The sequence below is a fragment of the Protobothrops mucrosquamatus genome, unplaced genomic scaffold (assembly GCF_001527695.2).
Source record: "Protobothrops mucrosquamatus isolate PMUCROS unplaced genomic scaffold, P.Mucros_1.0 scaffold2682, whole genome shotgun sequence".
NCBI classification, from domain to species: Eukaryota; Metazoa; Chordata; class Lepidosauria; order Squamata; family Viperidae; genus Protobothrops; species Protobothrops mucrosquamatus.
This window is the reverse complement of record NW_015388729.1, coordinates 60,700-81,386: the sequence shown is the minus strand read 5'-3', so window position 1 is coordinate 81,386 and position 20,687 is coordinate 60,700. Positions and strand designations below refer to the sequence as shown.

Below are 20,687 nucleotides of genomic sequence, written 5' to 3'. Positions count from 1 at the left end.
TTAGCCCAGCTGGGCAGCGTTCTTGCGGATGTTCAGGATCAGCCTCTTGCAGTACTCCTGGTAGTTGACGGGCTTCACCTCCATGGCCGTGGCCTTCAGGCGCGACTCATCCTGGCAGAGAGAGAAGGCAACTCAGCGCCCTGGCTGGGCCCGGCTGCCCCGTGGGCTTTGGAGTCTGTTGTGCTGAGAAACGGGAGGCCACGGGCACGCAAAGCCAGCCGCCCCACCTGTCCCGTGGGGCCTCGGAGCACCTGAGGGCCTGCAGCCCACGAGCGTCTCCTGCGACCCGCACAACAGAGATTGCAGTGTGGTCTGTTTGAGCTGGACAGACCACCTGGAGCGGCGCTGGAGCTACGCGATGCCCGCCCAGCCCAGAAGCCCACAGCTCACCCGACTGAGGCCCCCCCTGGGAACGCCTCGACGGGAGCTTCTGCGGTCCCAACCCAGCCCCCCTCAACAGCCCTGGCCTGGAGCAGGAGACCCCCTCCTGGCAGGATCGGGACCCATCTGGGGAATGGCCCCCTGAATGTCCCAGGCCGCTCCTGGCGCTTTAAGCTGTGGGGTGTGTGTGTGTGTGCGCACGCGCGCACTTTCCAAGCAAGACAGAGCTGCAGCACGAGTCGGTCTCCTCCAGCCCAGCACCCCCGATATGGCGATACCCCCCCCCCCAGTCCTCTTACATTGAACGTCTCCAGCTTGACTCGGATCCGGAATTCGTGGGAGGTGAAGTTGGCGTTCTGGATGACCTCGTCGAAAGCGTGCTCGTTCTGGGGGGGGGGGAGAGGAAAGCAACCCCCTCATCAGCCCTTCCACCCGGCCAGAGCTCTTCCCTCCCCACAGGACGGATGCCGCCCAGCGCTCCGGCTCTCGCGGGCATCGCAGCCCCACCTTTTGCCAGGGCTCAGTCCCCCCCATGCAACTGCAGGGTGGAATCAGACCCCCCCCCTTGGTCTGAGAAGGATGCCCCCCCATTCTCGGAAAGGCCAGGGCAAGGAGCAGGCCGGAGCCAAGCAAACGCCTGGGAGCCGTCTCGAGGGAGGGGCAGCAACAGGGGTCTCATGTGGCTGGCTACCTTCCCACTCAGCCTCGACAAGGGACCCTGTTTCCCATCCTCCCCAGCAAGTGCGCCTGGGCAGGGAATGGACGTGGCGGGCCCCGAGGTGGACCCTTGGGCTCGATCCCCGAGAACGGGTGCAAGGTGGGACTGTGGTGGGCCCCGCATGAAACAGGACCCCAGCCTCGCATTTCACATGGGGGGGCAGTGGGAGGCTGCCGGGGCCCCCTTCAGGGCCTGTTAAGGTGTTCCGCGAAGGAAGTCACCCAGGGAAGCAGCCGAGGAGCGGGGGGGGGGGGCGCACTCGGGAGGCTGCCCAGGAAGGAACTTCTTCTGGCTTCTGGTTGGTGAGGAGGGAAACTGAGGCCAGACTGAGTTGGGCTTGGCCCTGAGCCGGCAGAGCTGGGCCTGTATGGTGGCTCCCTAATGAAGGGCTGCAGGTCAACACACACACACAGGCATGCACGCAGGCAGCCACACTGCCCTGCCTGGGGAGGGGGGCCTCCTCTGGGAAGGCGAGGGGGGCTCTCCGCGCAGCCCCCAAGGGTCTCCTGACCTTCTCCTTCAGCTCCCCCAGGTAAGCCGTGTTGTGCCCCAGGATGGCCTCCGCAGACTCCTGGAAGCAGGTCACCCACTGATTGTCCTGGAAGTCTGCAATGTTCGCCTGGGCAGGAAAGAGGAGAACTGCAGCCCTCCGAAGGCAGAGCCCCCTCCCCCCGGGGCCCCCTGCACAGACCGCCCTCCCCCCCTGCTCAGCCCCCTCCTCCTCCTCCTCCTCCTCCGGAGACCCAGGCAGGGAGCGGGTGGGAAGGCAGTGCTGGGCCCTCCAACACCAGGGAGGCCAGGGGTGGGTCCTGCCGGTGGGGGCCCCAAAGAGGAAGATGGGGGCCTGCAGGGATGCCCTCAGTGGGTGGAACCGTGTTTGGGCTTCCCTGTTTTTACTGCATCTCCGCACTTTCCCCGGATTGCTCTCAGGCCAGGCCTCCCCCCTTCCTGGGCAGTTTTGTACTTCACACGAAAGGCCTGGAGTGGAGGGTCAAGAGGGTCCCCCGTGGCGTGCCCAAGAAGCAGGTTCCCTCTGAGCCAGACCCGGGACCCCCAGCACTGGTGGGCAGAGGGGGCTCCCAGCTCCTCTGCTGGGCTGGGGGAGTGTCGCCCCTCAAGGCTGAACTGGGGACGCCACACAGGACCCCTGGCTGGACCCCAGACCACTGCCCTTCTCTGCTGCTGCCGCTCTCCCTCCCCCCCCAGGGCCTGGCTGCCCTGTGGCGGGGAAGGCCCCCCCGGGAGAGGCCTCCGCAGCTCCGGACTCACCGACAGGATCATGCGGTACTTGAAGTTGGGGAACTCCCGGTCGCACTTCTCGCAGCGGAAGAGGCCATTGTGCTCGTCAATCACCTTCTTGTTGCAGTCCTGGGAGGGGCAGGCTTGGTACATGCAGTTCTCCTTGCGCAGGTACACCACCGTGCCCACGCAGCTGAAGTAGTCGGCCTGCAGAGGCAACAGGGTGGGGGGCGCGGAAAGGGGTCGGCAGGGTGCCCCTGGGACTGGGGCCCACCCGGCACCTGCCATGACGCCCGGCAGCCCCTCCGGCCGGCCCTGCCCAGAACGCCACGGGCTCCTCCGCTGCCAGCCGCCCCACAGAACCAAGAATCGCAAAATGCAGGTATCCCTCAGCTTGTAACCGTTCACTTAGTGACCGAACTCACAACGGCAGTGAAGTGACTTATACACGGTCCTGTGACCGAAAGCCGGGCGCTTGGCTCGGCAACTGGCACGTACCGGGGACAGCGGCAGTGTCCCAGGGGGAGGCCCTCGCCATGGGCAGCCTTCCCAGCCCAAGGAAGCCAGATTCGCTTAACAATTGCAGTGATTCACTTAACAACGGTGTCAAAAATGTTGTAAATAAGGTAAAACTTATGTAACTGCATCACTTAGCAATGGAAATTTTGGCTCCGTTGTGGCCAAAGGTTAAAGGCTACTTGTAAGTCCAGATGGGTCTTCTCTCCAATTTATTATAAGATCTTGAAAACTCCATAAACAGATAAATAAACAGAGTGGAGAATGGAGCACTCCATCCTTGCCGTGGGGGTGGGGGTCTCAGGGCTTCCCCCCACCCACCCCGGCTTGGGTCCCCTCCTCACCTTGTCTCCTTGGCCCAGGTTCTCCGCCTTGGACTCCTGCAGGGTCTTCCAGTTGGTGTTCCCCCCTGGCATCAGCCCGCCCCGCCCAGAAGAGATGGAGGCGGACTCCAGGTGCTGCCCTTCCGAATCAAACCTGGAAGAAAAACGGCTTTTATTTTTAGACGCGGCACGAGGGTTTGTTTTTTTTTTTTTATCAATGAGCCGACCTGGAAATAATTGCAGGCGCTGCATGTATTAGTCACCCGAGGAGGCTGGCGGGATAAGCTGGCGCTCCTCCGTTCCAATTAGTGCCGGGCCTGGCTCTGCACTGCAGCTGCTCCCCGGAGGGAAGGCGGGGGGGGCGTGGCAAGGGGAGGGGGAAGCAGGCGGAAACCCCCCCCACGCACCCTCTGGAAAACCTGGGAAGAACCAGCCTGGCCCAAGTCCCAGCCAGGGGCAACCGGCCTGGCCTACTAGCCCAGTCCTCCCCTTTGCCTGCCTGGCCCCTGCAGGGGCAGGGGGGGTGAGGCGGAAGGGAGAGGCCAGAAGCTCAGCGATGGAGGAGGGTCTGCGGCAGGAGGGCGGGGAGAGAGTCGGCCGCACAAAACCCTCTGCACCCCCAGCCCTTGGAGGGGAATATGGGTCTCCTTGGTGCAGAGGAATCGGGGGCTCTGCTTGCCCCCCCCAACCCAAGTGGGAAGAACTAAGCCCAAGATGCCAGCCTGGCCGCCCCCCCCCCATGCCAAGGGAGGCTTGCCTGCAGTCGGAGGGGAGGCCTGGCCCCTCCCCAATTGCTTTCCAAGCTTTCCCTGAAGGGCCACCCAGCTCCTCCCTTCACCCCCCCAGGCCCCCTCCTCCCTCCCTGGCCTGCGCCCCACCAGTAACTGCTGATGGGGGCGGGGTGGATTGCTCATGCAGCTGCCCCTGAAGAGAGCAAGGAAGGGGGGGTTTCCTGTGGGGGATGGTGTCCCCAAAGGAAGACCCCTGGGCCAAACTGGAGCCCCCTCCCATGCCTGGTAGCAGACAATGGCCACCTGCCCTCTCCCCCCCCATGTGCCCCACCCTCATCTTCCATGCCCCCCCCCCACTTTCTTCCCTGACCTTCAGGCCAACCAGGACGGCTCCTCTGGGAGCCCCAGCCTACCTGGCAACGCTCCAAGTAGCCCCCCCCAAACGCTGTGCAGAGGCTGTGGCCAGGGCCTTGAGCGGCTGGGAGCCCTTTGGGGGAACCAGGAGCCCAACACAAACCAGGGTGCAAAGGCTTCTCCAGTGCCAAGAGCAGCTCCTGGCAAGCCTGACAGCCCCTCGGCCTCCCTCGCAAGAAGGGCGCTGCAGAGGGAGGCCGGGGGCTCTTTCAGGCTGACACGGTCGTGGCCAGTCGTGGGAAGAAGACGTGCGCTCCAAAGCGGCAGCTCTCTTCCCCCAGGGACCGCGGTGGCCCCCGCACCCTTAGGCAGAGGGCGGCTGCCACCCAGAACCCCGCAGGAGGGCAGGGGAGCCCCCCGGGGTCAGGTAGCAGCTCCCCCACAGCCCACAAACGGGAAGGAAAAGGCACGCTGAGGGGGACAGCCGGGCTTATTTCGCACCCTGAACACAGCTCCGTCTCCACCCTGGCCTTCCGCCTCCCCCCACAGGGGGACCTGACCCCCACTCTTTGCACAAGGTTGGAATCAGTGGGGCTGGCTCCCCCCTCAAGCTCTCAGCATCTGATCTGGACAGCTGGCCACAGGAGGATCAGGCGTCCCATCGGTCGCCTCTGGACCACAGAACCGCTGGACTCGCCTGCAGCCTCTTTGCACGCGCTCTGTATAACACGGCCGCCCCAACAGGCCGAACCGCCCAGGAGAAGCAATGCCAACGTCCGGAGACCGAAGCCAGCGGGAGAAAGGAAGAGCCCCACCCTGATTCTGGGCGTTGTTAAAGGGGGGGGGGAGAGAGAACAGCAGCAGAGAGAGAGAAACCTGGGGGGGGCCCTCTCACACCTCTGCTCCTGGCCTCCCTGCGGTGTCTCCTCCTTCACCGGCTCTGCCTGGGAGGCCTGGTCTTCACAGCCCGGGCAGGCTGGATCCGGCCGGTCTCTCTGCAGGGAAGGCCAAGCAGACTCACCAGCCTCGCAGCTTGAAGGCCTCCGGGCAGTCGGGGTTCACCAGGAGGCTGCTGGAGGAGACCACGGAGAGGCTCCGGCCCCCGAAGTCCGAGACCCGGGCCCCCCGGATGGCCACTACCGGCTGCCGAGAGCCGTCAAACTTTTCCGCCTGCAAAGCCAGGAAGGAGCAGAGACGCCGAGGTCAGGCCAGGAAGGGCAGCCTTGGGGGGGGGAGGGGGACTCGAGGCCAGAGACAGGGGGGCTCTTTGAGGGCTACAAACTGCTCATCTGCCCCCCCTTCCGTCCCCCTCCTTCCCCTGCCCCTTCATAGAGCCTGGATGTTTGTGCTCCAGGCAGGAGGTCTCGGCCCTCTAGCCCCAGTGATGCCCGGGGCGACTGGAGCCCCCGAACCCGGCCTGGTTGGGAAGCAGCAGCACCAGCAGCACTACTTACGTCCGCGCCCCAGAGAGTGACCGTCACTGTCTTGCCCGACATGTCCATCAGGTGCAGTTCTCTCTTGGAGACCTCCCGATTGGAAGCCTTGATGGTGATCTTTTGAGGGTCGTCGTAGCTCTTGCAGACCCCGATCACGTCTGGGAAAGAAGGCCAGGCTGGAGGGGCAAAGAGCCTTGTCCCCCTCCCCCGAGGGAGGAGCCCCTCCTCTGCCCTCGTCAGCTGCCCCCCCAATAGAGAACTTCCCTCCCTCCCCCCCCAAGGCCCTCCCTGCATCTCCCAAAGCTCCCTCCGTGCTAGCGAGCAGGGAGAGCGTCCTGGCTGAGGAGGAGCAGGGCAGCCTCCCTGCCTGAGAAGACGCCAGCGGCATCGCCACCACCACCACCCCGCCATGGGGTGCCTGAGGCCCCGTAGCCCCTCCTGAACTGAAAGGAGGGGACAGAATGGGGGGCCCTGGGCTGCAACCTCTCTGGGCTCTGCCAGGGGAATCTGGTCCCTGAAGAGGAGCTCCGGGCAGCGTCTCTGGCTGAAGCCCAACGAGCTCCTGGCCCCGCATGCCCCTCACGCTGCAGTGGGTGTCAGCGGTGCTGGTAGAGCTTTTCAGCCCAGGATGCCAGCAGGAGCGGGCAAGCCAAGAGCCTCCGTGCCGAGGCCAGCAGCCCTGCTCAGAGCCCAAAAATGGGCCCATTCTGGGTCACTGGACCTTTGGGGCCGTGCCCACCGCCACAGGGCCCGGCTGGCGAGTGAGAGGCCCTCCCCGGCCCGGCCAGGGACTGACCCACGAGGGAGTCCTTGTTTGTGTTTTCCAAGTCCCCGATGGCCACGAAGTCAAACTGCACGGAGGGAAGGTGCTGGGCGTCCTCGCAGGGAACGACGGACGTCTCGTTGGAGAAGGCGATCTCGTAGTCGTTCTTCACAGACGAATACTGCTTGTTGGCCGTCTTCAGGGTGCCCTTGGAGAAGTAGTAGACCTGAGGGGGCAGAGAGAAGGAGGTGGCCGAGACCCAGGCGGCAGGCCCCGGCTGGGCTTGGCAGCAGAGCTATTTTTTCAGGACTCTTAACGCTGAAGGGCGGCTAAACGGGACAGTCGCTAAGTGAGAACGGTCGCTCACGGCTGGCCTTCCGCTTTGCCCCGTGCTGCTGAGCGAGGCAACGGCACCCCCCAACCCAACCCCCCCCACCGGTACCTTGTTCATCTCGATGATAGGGAAAAACTTGTCCGCTTGGTCGTTGAAGGCCGTCGCTCGGATCTCACCCTGGGGAGAAAACAGCCAACACGGAGAAGGCTCAGAAAGGGCCTCCGGAGCCCCGGGAGAGTAGCGCCACTCCCTTCCCGGTGATGCCAACAGAAGCCTCCAGGGCAGCGGTTTGACCACATCCGCCACGTGGCCCCTGACTGTCCCGATTGACCGTTTTGGAAATCATGCCCAGGACAGCAACTCTGAAGAAAAGCGTGTGGGAGAAGATGGAGGGGAGGAACCGGCCCACAACAAAAATGGAATCTACGCCGTGCGACGTCAGCAGCCCAGGCCACCCACTGGCGGTGAGGCTGTGGGCCGTTACCAAATGCCAGCTAAGAATTTCAAAATCAAACAGAGAAAAATGAAAAAAAAAAAACATCTTCCTCCCTCGGTTTGTCAAATCCTGATCTAGCTGGATCGTCCCCTCAAATCTGAGGCAACTGACGCCTCCCCGGACCCTCCAAGGCCTGCGCAGCCCTCCAGGTGGGCCTGTGCAGCCCGGCTGGTGGTCCTGCTGGCTGGCCAGCCAGGCCTTCCTGCCTCCCTCCTGCTCCAGGAATCGGGGAGGACATCACCCTGGGAAGAGCAGCGCCCGGGTGTTGTGACAAGCTCTTCCTGAAGTGGCAATTAAAAGCGGAGCTCAAGCACCAGCAGCTAAGAGGTTTACGCAAGGGGAGGACGGAGACGGCAATAAAAGCCACCCATCAAACCCCCAGACAGCCGAGAGGAGCAAGGAAAGGAGCAGCCGAGGCAGAAGCGCCGGGAGCTCAGAACTGCACCTTCCGGGTCTGGACATATTTTTGCATGTCCTCTCTGGAAAGTGAACGGGCATCACGCGGCTCCCCTCTGTCTGCCACCTGCTTCACGGCTTTAATTGGTTAACCCAGTTGGTGCCCCCCAGGGAGACTGACCGATCGCACCCTCATTTTCTCATGAAGAGACGCTCCCCCGACCTCCCCGTCCCAGGGAGATTGCCTTCCCCATCTTTTAATTTTTTTTCTTTGGCCAACCCCACTCACCCAAACCTGTAGAGCAGGGGTCCCCAATTGCCCACCGCTGCTGGGCCTGGAGCCTTAGAACTGGGCCACTGAAGCGGTGGGCGACGGCACACATCCCCACCTGCATGAGCAGCGGGTGAGCATGCCTGCCTCTCGTTCAAATGGAGATATGAACACAAACACACACCTGCCTGCCTGCCACTCCCGCAGAACCATCCCCTCTTCCCCCCCCCACACCGGTCCCCAAAGCCAGGAAGGTCGGAGAACTCTGCTGTCGAGGACCCAGCTTAAAATTTAATCTAAATTTATCGGAAAATGCCCGACCCAGCGGAAGGGAGTAAAGGGAACGCAGAGGAAGCCGAGTCTTCCTCCCGGTGAGCGGGAGGCAGGGTGGCAGCTGCATCAGCTGGAGGCGTTTCAGGGCAGGAGCCATTTCAACCCCAGCCCCATCGACCCCTCCTCCCAGGCTCCAGACAGGCAGCCGGTCTGACTCAAGGCCTCTGCCCAGGGCCTCTTGGGAGAAGCCCCGGCTTCCAGAGGTGAAAGGAACGGCAGTCCGCGATTCTTCGTGGCCCCAGACGGCCACCTGGGGACGGCCACCGCCTGGGCGAGGAGGCCAGCACTTACGCTCTCATCCACCATCTCTATGGAGAAGAGCTTCCCTTCGCCCCGGGAGTTGCTCCAGGTGCGGATCTGGCCCTTCTGGGTCACCCGGGCACAGATGGTCCACCTGGAAAGACACAGCAGCCACGCAGGGAGCTGAACTCGGCCCGGCCAGCGGCTCCTCAGAGAGGCCAGACCCCAGGACCCCCCTCCCTGAGGAAAGGCACCCGGGGAGCCCCGGAGGGACTCCAGACCAGCCCACCCTCTGGCCGGCCATCCTCTGCGCCGGGTCCAGGCTAACTCAGCCCGGGACCGTCCAACGCTGCACCAGTCGCTCCATTCAGGTGCTTTCATTATTGGTGACCACCTTTCCGTTGAAATTATGGTAGCCTTTGTATTTCTGGACTGACTCTATTATCGTTGGCCACGATTCCGTCAAAATTAATTTATCTTTAGTGTTTGCTGAACCGTCCCATCCCGCTCCACACCCCCTTCCTTCCGCTGCCCAGGGGGAGGGGGAGGGGGAGGGCCCGAGTGGCCCCGAGGGGACCTGGCATTGCCCCACCCCCACCCAGCAGGAAGACGGGCTCCCATTCCTCACTCCTGCCCCCTCCCCCATCAGGTCCCCACCCACCGCTGCAACTCGGCCTCGGGAAAGGCCAGGCAGCCTCGGGAGGAAGGCCGAGAGGAGGAGGAAAGAGGGGCCTTTGGAAGGCCGGGCAGGCAGACCTGCCGGGAGCCCCAGAGTGCCAGGCAGACTCGCCACTCAAAGCCTCAAAGGCGGCTGCGCTGCCTTGACAGCCCCTTTGCCACAGGGCAACCCACCAGCCCACCCATGGCCTTTGAAGCCCCCTTCTCTACCCTTAATCACCGCCCCATTGCAGGAAACCCTCCCACCGTCACCGCTGAGCCCCCTTGTAAAGGAAGGGGGGGCTGTGGGGGGGGGGGGCTGGCAGCCAGGGCAGCCTTGCACTTACTTGGACTGGTAAGGGTTCAAGCTGGCGATGGGCACCACTTTGACCTGAGATCCCCCCGGAGTGCTCAGGATGCCGGAGCCCCCTGCGTTCCCCAGCAGTCTGGAAGAGCTGGGGTACTGTGCCCCTGGAGTAAGACAAAGTTGCCCACATCACCATTGGCACCTGGGGGACTGCCAACCCCTCAGGCAGCTGCCCTGGAGAAGGGGCAGAGAGCCAGGACTGGCCTGCGTCTTGGAGGATGAGTCATTCTGCGGCCAGCAACGTCACCCTCCTCGGCCCCACTGAGGCCCCGGCCCTTGCTGGGGAGGGCAAACACTGCCCCCCCCCTGCCCGCCCAAGCAGTGTGAGGGGCCGGGAAGGACGGCATCCTCAGGAAACAGGCCTCCGTTTCTGGCCTCGGCCAGGGAGAGACACCCCCCTTTCATTGCTCACAAAGAGAACTACTGGGTGGGGCAGCAGAGCCCCCCCCGGAAGCCCAGGTGTGGGCACAGCGCCCGCTCGAGGGAAGGGGCTCTCGCCCACCAAGTGCCTCAGGCTCTCTGGGGATCTGCTCCCACAAACTCCCAGGGCCTTGCTGGAGCCTGTCACTACACAAACGACACAAACCCTCCCCCTTAATTTACTCTCCCAGGCTACTTGGAAAGAAACACACACACACACACACACCCATTGCCCCCCCTTCCATGAAAAGAATGAAGCTGTCTGTTACCTGCCAAGACCGGGCAGGTTCGCCTCCTTTAGTGGCAATTAACATCCCCGCCTGCCATAATTATCTGCCAGCTCTGGAGATGATGGGATCCCTCATTATTAATTAAGCTCTGCTGTGACCTGACAGGGCTGAAAAATGCCTTTTCCGCTCTCAGCCCGAGCCGGTTTCCCTCACAGGGGGAGCCCAACAAAAGACACCCCCCCCCGGAAAAGCTCCTGGCCATTCAGAGGCCACCCAAACTGGGAGCCGGGTGCCGATCGAGGCAGAGGGAGAAGCTCTGGGCCGCCACGTGCCCATCCCCCCAGGTCCGTGGCTCCGTGGCCCGCCTGGGGGCTTCCCTCAGAGATCCCAGAAATGGAGGCCTGTTTCCTGAGGGTGTCATTCTTCTTCCCAGAGGGCAGCCCTTCCAGCAGGGGTCCTGCCTGCCATAGCAATGCCTCATTTTGGGGGGGGGGGTACGAGGAACTGGCTTTGGGACAGTGCCCCATTCCCTTGGCATCCCCCTCTGCGCACAGCTCTTTGGCAGCAGCCACGGCCTCCGGGGGGGGCAAAGGGGGCTTCTGGCGGGGTCACTGCCCAGGTGGCCTCTCCCATCTGAGAAGCCAGGCTGGAGCCGGGCACTCGGGCGGTGCTTCCAGATTGGGGTTTTAACAGAAGCAGAGCAGAAGGAGCAACGGACGTCACCAGAGCCCCCTGCAGCCTCCCCCAAAGACCCCCCTCCCCTTACCTGCATCTGGAGCCCCGCTCTGGAGCCCCACTGGCTTGCTCTGGAAAGGGCCGGTTGCTGGGCTGGGGGCCGCGGGCTGCCTCCCTGCTTGCCCAGCTCCTGTTTGGAGAAGAGGAGACATTTATGGGGCGTGAGTGGCCCAGCGCTCTCCCTGCAAGTGCTCAAAAGGCAAGCAGAGGCCCCACTGGATCTGAATCCCCCTCCCCCCCTCGGGCAAAGGGGACACAGGGGGGCACGCACTGCCCTCTCTGCCACCGCCAGAGCGAAGGCACAAAGGGGGCATTGACTCGGCTGAAACAAGGAGGGGAGGATGAGACAACATCCCAGGGGGCAGGAAATCCGTGCCCCCCACCCAGGACATTTCACCAGGCCCGGAACTGCAGCGTCTCGAGATTTGACGGTGCGGGAAATCGGCTGCCTGGCACCCGGGGGGCAGCCTTTGGGGCCCACGGGGCAGAAAACCGGACCAGCTCTCCTTAAAACAAATGGGAGCGGAGAAGACCAAGGAAAGCAGCCCTGCCTCACATCCTGGGACCTTCAGATCTGCAGTAGGAAAGAAACCCCACAGGAAAGCCAAGGAGAGGCGAACCCAGAACCGCTTTTGCTAGCGGCCAGGGAACGGACGCGGGGAAGGGGCTGCAAGGGGAGAGGAAGCACCGATTTGGGGCAGACATCCGGAAGGGAAGGGGGAACGAGCCCCAGACAGGGACTTTAAGACTGGGCACCGGAGTCGAGGAGGCGGCAGGGACGGGGAGGCGGAATGAAGCTCTCCAGCACAAAGCTGGCGGTGGAATGTTTCATTTCTTTTTTTAAATTATCACCTATCCAGCACTCCTTTCAAGCGTTCCAATTTACCCTCTGCCGTCCCTAGAAAAGCAGGACGACGGGTACAGAACGCAGCTGCCTCTTTTGGGGGCCTCTCCTCTCCGCCGCCTGGAGGAGAGGCTGATCGGGAAAACAGATTGAGCTGCTCCAGAAGCTCTTACTCCACGGCTTCTCCGGCTCACTTAAGGTGCCACAGGCCGTCTCCAGCCGAAGCCACCATGGCCAGAAATGATGGGCTGCCCCTGGGTTGGACGGCTGGGACCGCCCAGGGCAGCCCCCAAGAACTGGCAACAGAAAGTAGGTTGGTTGACACTGAGGTAGGTGGCCCCCTGATGCTCCCCGGGGAAAGGCGTCACCTTGGGGCCCCTGAGCAAGCGACCCCCACCCCTGGCAGATGGCTGGAGCGGCCCTGAGCACCACAAAGGAGCACCCAGGGGCGCCAGGCCTTGCAGCCGACCCAGACCCCCCCATCACTGCCTCCCCACCCCCAGGACAATCAGGAAGAGCCAGTCTGCAGTCCTCTTAACGCCCCCACAAAAAGAAAAGGATTGTGTTTGGTTCCCCACCAGAGTTGTTGTCGTCTTGTGGCCCCCCACTGTCATTTATTGTTTCCTGAATTTACCCCCGGCCCTTGCAGACATAACACTTAGGACGCCTAATAAGAACACGAAGCACACAAATTAATTACCACTCAAAGAGGACACAGCGCAACGCTAAACGTGTGAGATGATATAAGAGCTATTTCTATTTCACCGAGAGCCGAGCGGGGAGTGAGCGAGTCCCCCGTCCCTCCCTCTGGGGGCCCCCAGTGGAAAGCCTCTCCCAGGTGCCCCACAGGTAAGCCTCTCTTGGACACCCCCTCCCCCCCCCGCTGTGTGTGTTGTGACAGGTGTTTTCCGCTCCCCAACCCCAACCCCATTCCCAGGGAGATCCGCATAAACAGCTCTCCAGGCCCGCTCAAAAGCAGCCCTCCCTGTTGAGAGAAGAGTGGAGGGGGGGGTGTGTGACTCCCCCCTGCCGGATCCCACTTTTCTGAAATGCAAAAGGGAGACGGGGCCTTCTGAGCGTTTGACGGCTCAAAGCGGATCAGCTCAATTGGGGGGTAAGGTATAATCAAAGAGAGGCATTTGAAGCGGACGCCTTGATATCTGCCATTTAAGAACAAAACTAGTTAACCCTGAGGAGGAGGAGGAGGAGGAGGAGGAGGAGGAGGAGGAAGAAAGCGCCTTTCAGGAAAAAGTGGAATTAATGTCTTAGAGCCACAAAGGCCACTGAGCTGCTGTTGGGCTTCCTCCTCCTCCTCCTCCGTGAATCAGAGTGAGGGACCTGGGGGGGGTCCAGCTGGGAGGAAGGGGCTCCGCCTGGTTCGCCTCCAGTTTCCAGCCCCAGGCCGGTGGGAGCAACCAAAGGCCTCCGGGGTGAGGAGGGGCCTCGGCTTAGTGGCGTCTCTTGGGATTTAGAGCAGTGTTTCTCAACCTTGACCATTTTAAGGCGTGTGGACTTCAACTCCCAGAATTCCACAGCCAGCATTGCTGGCTGTGGAATTCTGGGAGTTGAAGTCCACACGCCTTAAAATGGTCAAGGTTGAGAAACACCGATTTAGAGGAAGGGGAAGGTGGGGGGTTGTGCAAAGGCGTAGCGTGGGGGGTGCAGGGGGGGCCGGCCGCACCGGGCGCAACGTCTGGGGGGGGCGCGCTCGCACTCGCAGCTCTCTGCCCCTGCCTGGCTCACTCACTCTCTCAGCAGTGCTGGCTGTGCGAATCCGATCCGAGCCGCCGCCCACTGTGGAGGGGGGGTGTGTGCCTTGCCCCGGGTGCTGACAACCCACGCTACGCCACTGGGGTTGTGCCCCCAAGGCCAAGGCAGCAACCGGGGTCAGGGGGTTCTCAGTGATTCCGGAAGGGCTTCAGCTCAAGGGATCCCCAAGGCTGACCTGCTCTGACCCCCCCCCCGGACAAAGAGCCCGGCCCCTCCTCGGCTCCTTTGCCTGCCCCCCCTTTCCTGCAACAGGGCTGGGCAGCAGAGGCAGATCTGAGAATCCAAGGCTGGACCCAAAGTCCGGACAGGCCAAGGGCAGAGGGGAACAAAGCGCCCTGGGGGAGCTACACTCCGCTCTGGTCCCCCAAGTGGAGGCCGGTCAGCCCTGGGATTCCATGGACCACCCCCTTCACAGGGGACCCCAGCCTTCCCTCTTCTAGGCCACTCCATTTCCAGAAACGGCTGGCGGGGGGGGGGGGTTGTTTAAAAGAAGCCAGGCCCAACTCTAGGCACCCCCGCTCAGGAGGCACTGCAGCTTCCACGCGTCCCAAATGCCCTTCGCAGCTCCTGGGAAATGTCAGAGGCAGCTCTTGGGGAGGGGGGGGCAACCTCAGGGAAGGCTTGAGCTGGGGCCCCTGCGGGTGCCCTTCCCTCGGCAGAGAGCCCAGATCATCAGATCTTCACCTGTCCACGTGGCTCCCCCTCCCGTGGTTCAGCCACAAATCATTGTCGGTCACAGAGCTCTTAAAAGGGGCCTGTTCCCTGCTGTTCCAAGCCAGTGAATGCCATCTGTAGCTGCTCCTGCTGGGCTTTGTGATTCCACGCCAATTCCCCCACCTCCAATACATTCCAATGAGGTTCACCAAAGGGCATCAACAGAGGACAGAAAAGCGGCCATGATTAAGCCAGGTTCAAAGATGAGAACCTGGGCAAAAGGCAGGAGTCAGAAGAGGCTGCCGAGGGCCAGCTAGGAAAGGTGGTTTACCTTCAACGTACGGGACTGGGTTTCCGATCTTGGCGGGGACGGCGTGACCCGGCTGCAGAACCTCCATTTCCATCAAGACCACCACTCGCCTACAAAGACAAACACGGGTGGGCTCCAGGGGCCTGCTGGATTTGCCGAAGACCCTGGGCCAGGGGACCTGAGGGAGGGGTGGGGGGTCCTCTCTAGCCCACTGCCCAGCGCCTGGCTCACAGAGAATGGCCGAGCAGGAGAAGCGTCCCCCACCCTCCCCCTGGATCCTCCCCATTAGCTGGAAATGGTTTCCTTGGCCTGCTCTCCAAACAGGGGATCATGGCTTGTTTGCTTCTTTTATTACTAAAAATGGACCCGCTTCTTAAGCTGGCACCTGAAAAGGAGGCCAGGAGCCCGAACCGAGAGACCTGGCTGGAGCCTGAAGGTAGCTTTTGCCAGCATCTGGACCGCTGCTCCGCTCAGAGGCAGCCCAGGACAGAGGCAAAGGGCCAAGCAGGATGAACTCCCGGTGGGCGCTGCAGGGGGCAGAACTCGGAACGTTCAAGCTGCCCGAAAGGGCCCCGGAGGCCAGGAGGGCTCCCAGACACATCCTGGCAGGCCAGCAAAAGCGCCACGGAGGCCAGGCAGGGCCGAGACGGAAGCTGGGGCCTCTCCCAGCCACACAGGCTGTCACGAACCCCTGGCTGGCCAGGCTCCTTGGAGGAATCCCTCTCGGAGAGCAGGCCCCTAGGCTGCAGGGGCCCCTCGGCCTACAACCACAATGGAGACCAACGTTTCTGTTGCTAAGCGAGGCAGCAGTTAAAGCAGACATGTCAAACTCGCAACGTCACGAAATGTACTGGAGCTTTTTTGCCATTGCCGGCAATGGGGTGGGCGCGGCTTCGGTATGATGAATCCGGCCTGTGGGCCGGCAGTTTGACACCCCTGAGTTAAGGTGAATTTTGGCCTATTTTACGACTTTTCTTGCCACAGCTGTTAAGCGAATCATTGCAGTTGTTTAACTAATAACATAGTTAAGGGAATCCGGCTTCCCCATCGACTTTGCTTGTCAGCAGGTCACAAGAGGGGATCACGTGACCCTCCCCGGGGACACAGCAAACTGTCATAAGTACATGCCAGTTGCCAAGCGTCTGATTTCTGATTACATGACTGTGGAGGTGCTGTAATGGTTGTTGTAACTTTTGAGTGGTCATTAAACGAGCTGTTATAAGTGGAGGACCGCCTGTTACAACGCCTTAATGCTCTTCTGAGCCATCTCGACAGCAAAGCAGGCCATTTCTGACACCCCTTAAATGCTACCTCCACGGTCAGGAGGAGGGTGTCTCTCTCCTCACCAGTCCCGCAGTGGCGCTTCCTCACCCCCCCCCCCCGATCCGTATCTGGGGTCCCTACTGGAAAACGACCTTGTCCTCCTCCTTCCGCCCTCCATGAAGCAGCTGTCTTCCCCTCCTCAAAGGCCCCTCTCGCTCTGCACGGTGGCAGGAGAGATGCCAAGCCGGAAGTCACACCTGCTTCGTTTCCACCCCTCAAATGTGGGCCTTGTGACTAAATCTCCCAAGCGCTAGGAAGCCGCTGCGTTTACAAGCTGCATGCGCTCATTGGGCTATTCCACAAGGCGACAGGCGGCGATCGCCTCTGCACAAAACTGTCCTGAGCTCCAGTTTTATGCGATGAAGACATGACCGGGGACTGGCCACCTGCACGGGTTAGCTCTCTGGCAGTTAGTGACACCAAGGCGACAGTCTTGCCTCGGCCTGCCTGACTCAGCTGCCCGGGCCCCAAGGTGGAGACCCGCAGCCCTGGACTGGAGGGCAAGAACAGTCCATGCGCACATTCTCACATGCACCCAGAGCCGCAGACCCGAACCCCCCCACCGAGAACCCACAAAGAGCCCCTTTCCATCTCGCCAACAGTGGTCCCCCCCCAGGTTAGCTATGCACTGGGTGCAGAAGGGGCCCCTCAGTGCCCCTGAATCTCCCTGCATTTGGCATGAGGGCAGAACTGGGAAAATCTCCCCTCCCTCTGCGTGCCCTGTACCTCGTGTGGTCGGATGCCCGCCCTCCTGGGTCTCCACACCAAGGAGCCCTCCCCTCCGTTGTAAGGGAGCTGCTTGCAATTATCTTGGGGTTCCTTTGCTGCCCCTGAAGCATCCCTCCGAAGCGCAGAGGCCGGTCCCCACCCAAGGGGGCATATGAGGGATATGTGGGAGTCCCAGGACTTCCGTTTTCTTTTAGGAGCAGCTTCACACCGTGGTGGCACTTCCAGGGCAGTGCCCATGCCCACTCAGACCCCATTCAAATGTAAGTTGGGATGATAGAAGGGAACGTTTGTACTCGGGGTTGAACTGTGGGGTTCTTGGGACTCTCTGAGCCTGCCTGTTTTCTTGCAGACGCTTTATCACCCAACTAGGGAACATCATCAGCACACGAGTTTGACAATGAAATGTCTGCAAAACATAAAAAAAGCTCAGAGAGCACCAAGGGCCTCACACGAGTTGGGATTTTTGCACCTTCCTCCCACAAGGGATACCTTTGTGTTGCCTTGGATCCAGACCCTGCAGCTCTCTTCTACAACCAAACTTAGTCTGAGCCCAAGTTCATGGCCAGCTTGTTACAGCTGCAACCCGGCACCTGAGCCTATGCCTGACCCCGTTTTTTTCAGCTTCTGTCTTTAGCCCTCCTCACTACAGGAGGGGCCAGATGGGGGGAGCTTTGATGGCAAAAGTCTTGACTTGTTATTCTGCGATAACACAACAAAGTAGCATCTCCTCCAAAGCAGGGGAGAGCCCCCCGTAGTCAGAAAAGAGCGGGACACACACGGTCCTTACTAAGTGACTAAACACACCCGTCTACTTTTATTCCTGTAAACAGTAAGACGCTTTCATGGTCTTGTCGGAAACTCCTTTTCCCCTCGGTAAGGGTCAGGGGTGTCCGCGGGGGCCCCCCCCCGGAGGAAATTCGGTCCCGGTTCGTTGCCGAGAAGGCGGAAGGCAGAGTCGGCCGTTACCTTCCATCCTTCAGAGTGTTCACAATGAAGCGGTTAATCTGGCAAATGGCATTTGCGGTCAAGCTCTGGTCATCCACCAGAGGGTTCAGCTGCGTGGCCAGCATGAAAGCTGCAAACAGAAGACAGGCCGGTGTGAGGAGCCCAACGTCCGGAAGGTTAAAATTGCGCACTCAACCTTGGGAAGTTTAAAAGCTGGCTGCACTTCGCTTATCGCCAGGTTAACAGGCAGGGCCGAAGGGCAAGCCAGCGTTTCATTTGGCAAGCCGTATTTGATCAAACATTTACAATACAAAATTAAAATGTTACTGCAGGTTCTCTAGCGCAATCATGGGAAGTGCCACTGGGCAACCAGTTTTGTAACCCAACGGCATTTATGCTGAAGCCTCTTCCTATATCGGGCCCCACACCTTTCCCAGCTAAGCTTCCCCTCCCCACCGCCCGTGGCCAGAGCAGGCCCTGGTACTCCTCCTTTTCCTGGAGCACTTCCCGTGCACCACGAGGCCTCCTCAGTTATTTACTAAATTTATATGCCTCCAATCTCTTGTCAAGCAACTCTGGGTGGCTTGCCAGATCATGAAAGCAAGTACGGAGTAATAAAATAAACGGGATTAAATAAGTTAAAAACCAAATATGTAACTGAGGTGGTGGTGGGGTCTTCCTAGTCTGGTAACCACCTTTGGCATGGAGGGCCCCCTGCCAGGCCAAATGGCAGAGCCAGGATTTGAGGCTCCTTTGGAAGGGGAAAAAAAGGGCAGATCTCCCCTCAAGGGGCACAAGGCCCCCATGTTCTTCAGCTCTTAAAGAGGGCTGCTGCTGCAGGGAATGACTTGGAGGGACGAAGGTTTGGGATCCTTGAAGTAACATAAGGCTGCCCAAGAAAATTGTTCTCTAATTAGGAGTTCCCAAACGTGGCGAGTTTAAGACATGTGGACCAACTCCCAGAATTCACCTAGCTGGCTGAGGAATTCTGGGAGTTGAAGTCCACATGTCTTAAAGTTGCCCCATTTGAGAAGCCTTGCCCTAGAGGCCAGGGGTAGGCAACCTTGGCTCTTTTATGACTTCTGGACTTCAACTCCCAGAATTCCTGAGCCAGCCCTGCTGAGGGGAAAGGGAGAGGTTTCCAAGCTGAGCCATGCTGGCTTAGGAATTCTGGGAGTTGAAGTCCACCAGTCATGAAGGCAGCCATAGTTCCCCTCAGCATGGCTGGCTCAGGAATTCTGGGAGTTGAAGTCCACGAGTCATAAAAGAGCCAAGGTTGCCTACCCCTGCTCTAGGCAAAGCAAACCCTTCCTGGTCAACACACAGAGTGAATTCTAGGGGATTAATATAAATACTTTCAGCAACTTTACAGGACTTTGGGACGGTTGGCAATCCGCTGCTGATGGAGGGAAAGAAAGTGGGGAGCCCAAGGAACTGAAGGGGCCTTCCCAGTCTCAAGGAGGGCCCACTGGCTTCCAACATCCTTCCTATTGTGGGAACAACCCCCCTCCTTCACCCAGGCTGGGCTTTCCAGCCCTGACCCGGCATCTTCCCCACTATGCGGCTCCTGCCCGGCCCAAAGACTGAAGCCCACCAACATGGAAGCCAAGCCAGCCTCTCTGTTCCTGATGATGCCACCTCCATTCTGGTGCCAAGCTGGGAAGGAGCCATGGAGAGGAGGGGCGGCTCCGTCAAACAATCCTGTACAAGGCAATGACGGTCTCTGTGCCCCCCCCAGCACAGGGGTCTGGTGCCCAACTCAAAGGATTCGCTTCCTGCACTGGCAGGCCTCACCAGGATCTCAGGCAGTCATCAGTCCCTAACCCTAATCTTTTTCCTTTGTGAAAATGGCTAATTTATAATTTTAATCCGTCTGAACTTTATGAAACGTTTTGTGCTTTGAACCTCAACTTCCTCCAGTCCTCAGCAGAGCAGAAAGGTGGAATACGAAGCCAAGGAACCGGATGAGCTGAATCGGAGCTCTTCCCGGAGAATACGGTCCACCCCCCACCCCCCGAAGTCTATGGCTGCTATCCTCCCCTTTTTTAGTGGCAACCACAAAGGGCTTCTTCACAGCCTCCTTCTCACTCTGAGCCCTCTCAACACGTCGGTCCTTACAGGAAAGGGTGTTCACACCATCGCTCATCAGCATCCGGTAGCGTGGGGGGCCGTTCCCCGTGGAGATGGGGCGGATCGTCTAGGGGAGAAAAACACACAGCTCAGTTGGGGGGGGCTCCTTTCTGGGGAACGGGGCACTTTATCCCCCCTCCCGCCTGGGCTGCCTCTTCCGGCGCTCAGGAATCCCTTTTGGGGCAGGGAAGGGGCCTCGGCCCTCCTGCCTCTGGCTGCCTCCTCCGGGGCCTCTCAAGCCCAGCTCTGGCCGAAATCAACGGCCAGGGAGGAAAACTCCACCCAGTGCTCCAAATGGGCAGGCAGTCCTCGACTTATGACCACAAAACTTATGTTAAGTGAGACAGTTGTTAAGTGAATCGCTGCAGCTGTTAGTAAGTGAATCTGGCTTCCCCACTGACTTTGCTTGCCAGAGGGTCGCAAAAGGGGATGGAGTGACCCCCCCCAGGGGACACAGCAACGGTCGTAAGTCCGAGTCAGTTGCTCAGTGTCTCCATTATGATCACGTGATCACAGGGATGCTGCAAAGGCCGTAACTGTGGAAAACGGTCACAGGTCACATTGGGTCAATGTTGTCGTAAACTTCGAGCGGTCGTAACTCGAGGACGACCTGCCACCCAGCAGAGTTTGCGAGGAGACCGGAAAGTCCGTCGCGGGGGAAGCAGCGGCCCCGGACGCTCTTCCGGGCCGGAGGGGGAGGGCCGGGCTCCGGAAGCCCCATAGGGAGCCCCCCCAGTCCCCGCGGGAGGGAGGGAGGGAGGGGGGAGGGGCGCTACTCACGATCAGCTGCAGCACCGGCCTCCCCACCGGCTCCGCCTGCAGCAGTATGGCCTGCGGGGGGGGTAGAGAGAGAGAGAGAAAAGCGCGGGAGTCGGCGGGGGGGGTCCAGGAGCGCCGCCCGGGAGCCCCCCCTTCCGCGGGGACCGGGGAGGGCCGCTCACCGCGATGGCCCCCTCGCTCAGCCCCGCCGCCGCCGCCGCCGCCACCGACGCCATCCCTGCCCGCCGCCGCCGCCGCCTCCTCTTCCTCGGTTCCCGCGCGC

General features: G+C 60.8%; 1 protein-coding gene across 1 annotated transcript; it reads right to left on the bottom strand.

Annotated features, from left to right (window-relative positions):
• RPA1 (replication protein A1) lies at positions 1-20,640 on the bottom strand. Its single transcript, XM_015825543.2, has 17 exons — positions 20,587-20,640; positions 20,426-20,476; positions 19,634-19,712; positions 17,537-17,645; positions 14,540-14,628; positions 10,972-11,058; positions 9,536-9,659; positions 8,583-8,685; positions 6,904-6,972; positions 6,495-6,687; positions 5,717-5,856; positions 5,284-5,432; positions 3,199-3,331; positions 2,369-2,545; positions 1,611-1,718; positions 681-767; positions 1-111 (listed from the first exon to the last, which is right to left on the bottom strand). The coding sequence occupies exons 1-17, from the start codon at positions 20,638-20,640 to the stop codon at positions 1-3; spliced, it is 1,863 nt and encodes a 620-aa protein (XP_015681029.2).
• Positions 20,641-20,687: the final 47 nt, after the last annotated feature.